Source organism: Haliotis rufescens, unplaced genomic scaffold (genome assembly GCF_023055435.1).
Source record: "Haliotis rufescens isolate VD_foot unplaced genomic scaffold, xgHalRufe1.0.p SCAF_3, whole genome shotgun sequence".
Classification (NCBI taxonomy): domain Eukaryota; kingdom Metazoa; phylum Mollusca; class Gastropoda; order Lepetellida; family Haliotidae; genus Haliotis; species Haliotis rufescens.
This window is the reverse complement of record NW_025964001.1, coordinates 26,013,381-26,024,099: the sequence shown is the minus strand read 5'-3', so window position 1 is coordinate 26,024,099 and position 10,719 is coordinate 26,013,381. Positions and strand designations below refer to the sequence as shown.

At 42.6% G+C, this 10,719-nt stretch overlaps 1 protein-coding gene across 1 annotated transcript; it reads left to right on the top strand.

Annotated features, from left to right (window-relative positions):
- Nucleotides 1-4,007: 4,007 nt before the first annotated feature.
- On the top strand, nucleotides 4,008-10,687 carry LOC124146234. Its single transcript, XM_048403957.1, has 3 exons — nucleotides 4,008-4,072; nucleotides 4,647-5,613; nucleotides 8,496-10,687. The coding sequence occupies exons 2-3, from the start codon at nucleotides 4,675-4,677 to the stop codon at nucleotides 9,381-9,383; spliced, it is 1,827 nt and encodes a 608-aa protein (XP_048259914.1). The 5' UTR covers nucleotides 4,008-4,072; nucleotides 4,647-4,674; the 3' UTR covers nucleotides 9,384-10,687.
- Nucleotides 10,688-10,719: the final 32 nt, after the last annotated feature.

Below are 10,719 nucleotides of genomic sequence, written 5' to 3'. Positions count from 1 at the left end.
CACTTTACCAGTGGTTATTTCTATGATATCCTGTGATAAAAATCTCAAAACAATAACCACAAGATGATAATATTAATTTTGAGTTAGATTGGTTGGTGACATTGGTTGCCTTCTTAATGATTACGTAACTTCTTTGAGAGGAATTTAGAAGTTGGAGTACTAAGTAAGTCTTATCCTTACTTAATGATTACGTAAGAAGGAAAATTAATGCTGTAGACGAAGCACCACACACCGCACCATTTGGCTCTTTAACTACTGTGCCATTGGCTAAAACATCATACAATCGAACCCCGTTGTGTCTAAGTAGGATGTGACCGCCTCCGTGGTCTAGTGGTAGAGCGTCCGCCCGGAGAGCGGAAGGTCCGGGGTTCGATCCCCGGCCACGTGATACCAAAAGACGTTAAAAGATGGTACTTGTTGTTACCCTGTCCAGCGCTCGGCATTAAGGGGGTAAAACAAGGACTGGTCGGCACGGAGTCAGTATACTGTGTCTGAGTGGGGCATTCATGTTAAACTGCGGCATGGTATCTCAGTGAGCTAGCACAATAAATCGGCGTCAGTCCGGTCTAGTACAAGCAGCCACACACACACACACACACACACACACACACGTGCATGCATGTCGCTATATAAGTGCAATAATCTTGGACGCGACGTTAAACCCCATTTCACCCATCTCACCTCTAAGTAGGATGTGTCGAATCTCCGGCTATGTCGAACTCACAGTCCGGTCCCGGCAAACTCTAACTTTATTTACCACTATTTTGATATGGCGAACTGGATGTGTTATCTGGACTTCAAGTTGAAGACCAAAGAGTTAAACATATTATAACATTAACTTACTCCGATAAGTCTAACTGAAATAAAATTAAACACAAAATCTAGCATAGGTTTGAATATATATAATTTGTATAAATATATATTAATGCATACATTTATTTAGATCAATCTATATATTCCCAGCTGTAACCAAGAAACTATTTATGCGATGAGCATTATCAAACCATCTATTCGTTTTCACTATTAACACAACACAATTTTGTTTGGGTATTTTCCACAAAACAAGCTATTCATTTTTGTCACCACTACCAACAAACTTTTCATTTTTGTCACCACTACCAACAAGCTATTCCTTTTTATCACCACTACCAACAAACTATTCATTTCTGTCACCACTACCAACAAACTATTCATTTTGTCACCACTACCAACAAAATATTCAGTTTTGTCACCACTGCCAACAAACTTTTCATTTTTGTCACCACTACCAACAAGCTATTCATTTTTGTCACCACTACCAACAAACTATTCATTTTTGTCACCACTACCAACAAAGTATTCATTCTTGTCACCACTACCAACAAAGTATTCATTCTTGTCACCACTACCAACAAACTATTCATTTCTATCACCACTACCAACAAACTACTGGTATTCATTTTGTCACCACTACCAACAAAATATTCATTTTTGTCACCACTGCCAACAAACTATCCATTTCTGTCACCACTACCAACAAACTACTGGTATTCATTTTGTCACCACTACCAACAAAATATTCATTTTTGTCACCACTGCCAACAAAATATTCATTTTGTCACCACTACCAACAAACTATTCATTTTTGTTACCATTGCCAACAAACTATTCATTTCTATCACCACTACCAACAAACTATTCATTTCTACCACCACTACCAACAAGCTATTCATTTTTGTCACATACAACCTTACAAATCGGCATATTGCCATCATACGTCAATGGTGTACACAACGTCAAAACTGGTGTAATCGTCGCTGGTCACGTGTCATGTTTTTAGATGGGTCCTAATTCATTTTGCACTTGGTCGTGTCTGGCGACGTCAATATGAATGTCAAGCCAAAGTCAGCCTGAGACCTATGACAGACTTAGCGGTGGATCGGTTATGGTGTGGGGTGGCATCACTATGACTGACCCCCACTCCATGTTGTGAAAGGGTCACTGGACAGTACTATCGGGACAACATACTGTCCCGTTTGCAAGGTGCGTGGGGCAATGTTTTGTCGTTCAGCCCGTGCTCACCGTTCATCAATGCCCACCTCCACCAGCTCAGCATCCATAGAATGACAGGAACAGCAATGAGCCGAGAGCTTTCCCCCATTCAAGATACGTCTCGGAAATGACAGGGTGACGTGTACGTCAACGCCATAGGCGTCAAATCGCAATTGGGAGATTAAATGCCTCGTCGAGTGAAGGAATGTTTGACTAATCATGGCGGCATTACGCATCACTGATCCAAAAACGTCAACTTTGAAATTTCTATCTTACCCCTATCGTCTTTCAAATCGTTAGCGGTAATAACAGCAACTTAATTACCGGCTGTAATGTGTTCACAATTCGTTCGTTATTATCATTACTGTTACTAAAAAATAGAAAATAACTTGCAATTTTGGAAATTTTGAGTTACTTCCTGGTACTTATTATTAAAAATGCTGCTTGTTGGATATGAACACGTTTATGCATATGTATGCATCACTTTTTCGTCTTGTCAGCACAGCAATAATTTTCGACCCACTTCTCGTTCAATAACGTCCTGTTCATTGTGTAAAGCACGTCGTTACAAACAGATCTTTCTTCCAGGTTATGAATAGCGATAAAAACCACTTACTCACAGCACAAACATACATTGTAATATTTCCTCGTCAAATCGTTACACTGTTTGACTCTTCATTTGTGATCGACCAGGAGAAAAGGGGCATTATGGGTGCTAAGTAGGGCTGGGACGAGTCCAAATTTACTACCCGGGTATCCACCCCTATTACCCGACCCTACCCGGTACCAACTGTAGGTCTCAGGATATGTCTCAAAATGTCCAATTGGGAACATTTTTAGCATAGCCCTGGCAAAACGTATTTAGATACATGTATTAAACAATCTGGTCATTCATACACTGAAGTTGAATTTAGTTATAACAATATTCAACCATATGAAAAATCAGAAGGAATGGGTGCATAGTTAGTGACTTGAAGTGTAACCATAGAGTTCCAGACATTTTTGTCATTAAACAATATATCACGTGACTAACCACGGGTCCGGGTAGTCCTGTGGATACCCGGGTCCTATTCAGTACCCACCGGACCCGGATACCCGAGTTACCCGTCCCAGCCCTAGTGCTAAGATACAATTGTGCTGTGACGTCATAAAGATGTTTGGCGTCAACTTCAATAAAAATCGCCATGTGTGCGGACTGTACATAAATCTTATTTCTCTCTCGTAAGTTCGTAATGTAATAAAAACATTATTTCAAAAGCTTTTCAGCATAAATGTCTACTTTCAATTATTCAGACATATATAAAAACTGCAATTATTACAAAAACAGATATTAGTCGGAAAATGGGTCCAAATGTTTGATGTCGTGAATGTTCGTAATAAATATGATTTGAAGCTTGAGAATTGTACTTTTGAGTTCCTAAGACAATGTAGATTAAAAAGATGATGAGAAGTGAAAATCTGATTTTTCTGATGGTGGGTCACATTTGTTGCTGGTACAAATGCATCAGTTCTGTTTGTACAGTTGAAACCAAAGGTTCCAACGGCAATATTACTAAAATACTTCAGTGCAGACACCGTGTACAGTTCACTGAATGACACCCAAACACGGGAATCATTATCAAAATGATATCGAAACCCAATGACTAGGTTTCTGATGAACCCTCTGGGATTCTGGGTTAGGATATAGGTCCCCGGCAACCCATGTTGTACTTAGCAGCAACTAAAGAAGTCGGGTTGTCAGACTCGGTGAGTTGGTAAAAAAATGTCAAGGTATCTCAACTTCGTATGGATCGATGCTCATGACGTCAATCACTAGTTTGGTTCAGATTCGAGTACGTACAGCCCGCCGCCATATAGCCGGAATATTGCAACGTTAAATAACATATAAGCCTAACTATAACGTCTCTAAGGAAATAAACCCAAACATTTATTTCCTCATATTAATAGTTTAATAAATTAACGTTTATTTCGTGAGTGCACTTACTTCTTCCGCACGCGATAAACTTGTTCAAATTTGTATTCACAGTCTGTGAAAATATCAGTGAGTATGCATTATGTTGTATTCTTCAGTAGTTTGAAACCTTATAAATCACTTTCGTATATAAGTTAATTCAGTGTTCATTATATACACAACAGTACAAGCACTATATATTCTGAAATTACGTTTCAAAGGGGTGTTATATGTTGTTGACCAATATTGAGCAGGCAGATATAAATCTTAACTCAAGGTTGTTTTATATCAGTTATATCAGTTTTCAGTTATATCACGGCATGTAAACTTGATGTGGGAGGAAAACCCGTAGTCATGCTGGTCGTGAAATCCACAACTATGTGTATAGTGCTGACAAACATATCATATGTTTCTGGCACGCCTAAAGGTGGCAATCCTGCACAGGGAATTATGGTGTCTCACACGACGTGACCACCCGTACGCGTGAACAATATATTTTGTTTATATTAAAACATTTTAAATATCACAAAACTCAATGGCCTGATCCTTGCTTATATAACTAGCACTTCCCCAACGTTTTGGATTCTTCAAAAATGATGGTTCATTCAATTGACCGTACTTGTTTAATGTTATTGACTGTATTTGCCTGTTCTGATACTTTCAGAACAGTGTCACCCAAGAAACATCTACTGATGATGTTGGTGTTGAACATTCTGCGGTTGTTGGTGATCCTGGATCTTGCAGATATAAGTTATGAAAGTGGACCAAGTGTCAACGAACATCTAGCTTCACTCATTCTGAGCTACGAAACAGAGTATTGTGAATCAAGATGTTTGCCGACCCTTGAAACCGATATTATGGCCCCGTTTCCAGCAAACGATAGCATCTGCACACGTTGTTCCTGTGACGCTGAGTGTAGGGACTTCGGCGACTGTTGCCCCGATCTGTACATTGGCAAAGGCAAGTACGACCTAGAATGTGTAGAGTTTTCTCAAGGCATTTCTAAGGCCATACAGATCTATGTGGTGACACAGTGTTCGCTTGGTGATAAACATTATTCGGAAGAACTTTCCAGCAAATGCATCACTTCCACCCAGCTGCCAGTTTCCCTTCGAAGAGAAAATGTGACGTCCTTAACATTTAGAAATAAATATTGTGCACAGTGCCATAGTTATGAAGATTTTCAAACATGGGACATAGGTGTTGCATGTGAACAGTTTCCAGAGGAAATCAGCCACATTTCTGATCCAGTGGCTATATTTGACTTGTTAGAAAAATCACCTTTGTGCAACTTTGAATACCCTGTGCCACAAAACATTTCGACCCGAAAATGTCATGAAATGTCACCAATTTCTGAGTGCAATGTGACAGGGATTTGGAAGACGTACAATGCTTCTATCGAGGCCGCCTGTCATGCCTACAGCCACGTCACCAAGTCGGGTTATCAGAATATATTCTGCCATATTTGCAATGAAGATGCAATATATAAAACATCCAGTTCTCGACTTCCTGCGGCGGGCTTGCAACCAATTAAGCCACTGACTGGATTGCTGCAGTTTGAAGAAAGCAATATGAACACAGCTCCAAATGGAAACTACTGCCCTCGAGGAGAATATCAGGATACACTCACTGTGAGTAGTAATGTTATGGCTACTGTGATTTTGTCGAAAGTTTCTCTTGATGTTGTGATATTGCGCTTGCGTGAGTGAGTAAGTGAGTGAGTATGGTTTTAGGCCGCTTTTAGCAATATTCCAGTAATATCACGGCGGGGGACACCAGAAATGGGCTTCACACATTGTAGCCATGACGGGAATCGAACCCGGGTCTTCAGCGTGACAAGCGAACGCTTTAACCACTAGGCTACTATTTATGATTTAGTATCTTGTCGACAGTTATGTGGGTGCGGATGATGTCGACAGTGATGTTGGTGTGGGTGTTGTCGACAGTGATGTGGGCGTGGATGTTGTCGACAGTGATGTGGGTGTGGATCTTGTCGACAGTGATGTGGGTGTGGATCTTGTCGACTGTGATGTGGGTGTGGATGTTGTCGACTGTGATGTGGGTTTGGATGTTGTCGACAGTGATGTGGGTGTGGATCTTGTTGACAGTGATGTGGGTGTGAATGTTGTCTACTGTGATGTGGGTGTGGATCTTGTCGGCAGTGATGTGGGTGTGGATCTTGTTGCTGACAGTGATGTGGGTGTGAATGTTGTCGGTTGTGATGTGTGTGTGGATCTTGTCGGCAGTGATGTGTGTGTGGATCTTGTCGGCAGTGATGTGGGTGTGGAGCTTGTTGCTGACAGTGATGTGGGTGTGAATGTTGTCGGTTGTGATGTGTGTGTGGATCTTGTCGGCAGTGATGTGTGTGTGGATCTTGTCGGCAGTGATGTGGGTGTGGATCTTGTTGCTGACAGTGATGTGGGTGTGTACTTTGTTGCTGAAAGTGATGTGGGTTTGGACCTTGCCGACAGTGATGTATGTGTGGATGTTGTCGAGAGTGATGTTGTTGTTGATGTTGTCAACAATGATGTGGGTGTTGGTCTTGTCGACAGTGATGTGGATGTGGACCTTTGTGTTGACAGTCACGTGGGCGTGGACCTTGCTGCTGACAGCGATGTGGGTGTGGACTTTGCCGACAGTGATGTGAGCGTGGATCTTGTTGAATTTGATGCTGGTGTGGATCTTGTTGAATGTGATGTGGGTGTGGATCTTGTTCAGTGTGATGTGGGTATTGATCTTGTTGTTGACTGTGATGTGGGCGTGGATCTTGTTGACAGTGATGTTGGGTGTGGATCTTGAATCTGCTGTGGGTGTGATCCTTGCCGTTGACAGTGATGTGGATGTGAATTTGGATCGTCTTAACAGTGTCGTTGACAGTGATGTAAGTGTGGATATTGTTGTTGACAGTGATTTGGGTGTGGACATTGTTGTTGACATTGTTGTGGGTATGGACCTTGTTGCTGACAGTGATGCGGGCGTGGACCATGCTGCTAATAGCGATGCGGGTGTGGACTTTGTTGCTGAAAGTGATGTGTGTGTGGACCTTGTTGATGACAGTGATGTGGGCGTGGACCTTGTTGATGACAGTGATGTGTGTGTGGACCTTGTTGATGACAGTGATGTGGGCGTGGACCTTGTTGATGACAGTGATGTGGGTGTGGACCTTGTTGCTGTCAGTGATGTGGATGTGGACCTTGTTGTTGACAGTGATGTGGGTGTGGACCTTGTTGCTGACAGTGATGCGGGTGTGGACCTTGTTGATGACAGTGATGTGGGTGTGGACCTTGTTGTTGACAGTGATGTGGGTGTGGACCTTGCTGTTGACAGTGATTTGGGTGTGGACCTTTTTGTTGACAGTGATGTGGGTGTGGACCTTGTTGATGACAGTGATGTGGGCGTGGACCTTGTTGCTGACAGTGATGTGGGGGTGGACCTTGCTGTTGACAGTGATGTGTGTGTGGACCTTGTTGCTGACAGTGATGTGGGTGTGGACCTTGCCGTTGACAGTGATGTGGGTGTGGACCGCGTTGTTGACAGTGATGTGTGTGTGTGTGTGTGTGTGTGTAGACCTTATTGATGACAGACTGAGTGATGTTGGTGTGGGTGTGGATCTTGTTGCTGACAGTGATGTGGGTGTTGTTGACCTTGTTGTTGACAGTGATGTGGGCGTTGACCTTGTTGCTGACAGTGATATGGATGTGGACCTTGCTGCTGACAGTGATGTGGATGTGGACCTAGTTGTTGACAATGATGTGTGTGTGTGTGTGTGGACCTTGTTGATGACAGTGATATGGATGTGGACCTTGCTGCTGACAGTGATGTGGATGTGGACCGTGTTGTTGACAGCGATGTGTGTGTGTGTGTGTGGACCTTGTTGATGACAGTGATGTGGGTGTGGACCTTGTTGTTGACAGTAATGTGTGTGTGGACCTTGTTCCTGACAGTGATGCGGGTGTGGACCTTGTTCCTGACATTGATGCGGGTGTGGACCTTGCTGTTGACAGTGATGTGGATGTTGATCGTGTTGACAGTAGTGTGGGTGTGAACGTTGCCGTTGACAGTGATGTGGGTGTGAATGCGGATGTGGGCGTTGACCTTGTCATTGAGTTATGTGGGTGTGGCGTGAATCTCCCGGTAGTTATTGGTGACAGTGGACGTATTCAATGCTGTTGACTTCAACATGGGTGTAGCAGTGACTTGTGTAGTTGACATGGTTTTATTTCTTGTGGGTGTGATGCTGGTTTCAATGAGGATGTGGGTGTTGGTTTGGATGTGGGACAGTGACGTGAGTTCCGGTTCTTGGTAAAGCTGTGTTGCGTGTGAACGTTACAATGATTGTCATGCACAAAACAAAAATCATTTTCTCAACTCTGTATCGTCACTGTATACAGATGATACATTGGGGTGTAAAATACCCACCTCGTACACGACAGATATTCTCGAATACATATCAAAACAAACAACAACAACAACACCTATTCCAGTAAAATAAGACCATGCCATTTGTTTTCAGGACCAATGCCGTAGAATTCTTTGCCCGCCGTTTCAACAGCTGAAGAACAGAGAATGCCTGAACATTTTCACGCAAATTCCATTTAAAACGTCGAGGTATTTCATTCGCCTTTACTTGGTCCCCGTCTTAGAAAATCACATAGACGCAGTCAGCTTGACCGAATTGAAGCGTGTTCTGACAGACTATTACACCTCACAAACGGACTTGAAAGCAACAGCGCTTCAGAAGATGGTTATCACGATTTACACCAAGTCATTTTATGTTGATGGGGGTTGCAGCGTCATTGGTGACATAAGTATTGCCGATATTTCTCGCATGGAGATAACGATATATGTTGTTAGTAACTTTTCTATAGAATATCCTTTTGCGACTTTTGGTGAACGTTTATCAAACCTGCTTTTTGGAGATGTATGTCTTCATTACGAGGGGTTTAATATTTCCTTTCGTGCGGTGTATAAAAGCATGTTGCCCGTTACACAAACTGTAACATATCACACCTTATCGTGTGTGTACGAGCCATTTACTATTGAAGTAGGTGATTTTAAGGCATTTCCAAGTGAGTATGTGAAGCGTAACTGTCCTCAGATTTTGTATGGTCAATCTGAGTATACACTGATGGCTGACGCTAGTGTACTTCTCATCAAAACTAAGACACTCATCGCAGGGGGAGACTTTACTGTAACCAACAGTTCTGATATTTTGGTATGCCTATCTACCCTTGAAGATCTTACACTACCGCTGAACTACAAGGACATGTACAATGACACCATGCGCATTTCCAATATTGGCACAGAGCAAAGCTATAGCGTGATTACAAGTCTTTCAACTGTTTGTATGTGTTTTAATTCTTTATTAATCTGTAATTTGGTGTCTACTTCCAACTTTTGACGCAACCTGGTGTATCAGCTTTTTATTAAAAAGGACTATTTTGATATGAGAATATGTGGGCGTACTCAAACGTCATGTCCTCACATTGTTGACGCATTTAACCTATGAAATGATCCAAACAAATATCACGGATATATGCATGGAATCTATGAACTGTCATATTGAAAGAAGGGTGCGTATGTGTGTACGTGTCTCTGCTGTCACGACTTTTCTTTTGAATTGTGTGCTAACGCGCATGCGTGCGTACGTCTGCGAGTAGTGGGGTGGTCGGGGCAAGGAATACTCCGTCACTTGTTGAAAGTTGCTTCAGTAAGTGCTTTGTTTAGTGCATTTTAGAATCCTTATTTCAAATTCAAGCACTGAGATATGTTTTAGTGTCCCAGGCGATGGGACAGGGTCTGTAATGCTGTGTAGTATTATTTTCATGTGCGAGTTTAAGCTTTCATAAATTTGGGTATGTGAATGTTGTAACTCCACATTTAGCAATATTGAGCCCCACAGGGCTTTAGTTGTTGTTTAACACCATAGACACTAATATTCCAGCGGCGAGATGTAAGTATCAAACCTGGACCAGACAAACCACTTGTTGATAATATGAACAGCGTCCAACGTTGCAATTCAGTCAAGTCACAGAACCTGGCCACTTGATCCCCATCTTGCGAGAATCATGAGGTACTGAGGACGACACTGGCTGACTGAACCTCACGTCTCTACTGACCTTATCCTCCCCTACACACACACACGCACGCACGCACGCACGCACGCGCGCGCGCGCGCTTTCGTAACTAAATTCCTTGTCCCAGTGGAATGATATAATGTGTGATCAGTGGGCTAACCAATATTTTCATCCCGTTGAGGACTCGTGTGCTCTGATCGAAAAATTGACGTGTGGTGGTGTTCTTGTTGTGTGTGCGTGCGTGCGTGCGTGCGCGTGTGTGTGTGCGTGCGTGCGTGCGTGCGTGCGTGCGTGTGTGTGTGTGGATTCGTGTACTAACGCCGGTTTTATAGTGCTCCAACTTCTGAGCGCCAGATAGGGTTACAAGTACTATCTTTCAGCGCCGTTTGGTATGACGCGACCATGGATCGAACCACCAACCTTGCGCTCTCCGGGTAGACGCTCTATACACTAGACCACGGAGGCGGTCTACATGTACAGAACTCTTTACATGAGTAACCATTTGTGGTTATTTGTCAAGTATATCTGATACTCAGATTCCTTTACTCTATATGCATAATATATGACACAACTGTATGTTGAATTTTTATCAATTTAGTAGCATGCTAATAAACAAAGCTTTGTTCCAGTTTGGTTTTCCTTTGTTATTTAATTATATAG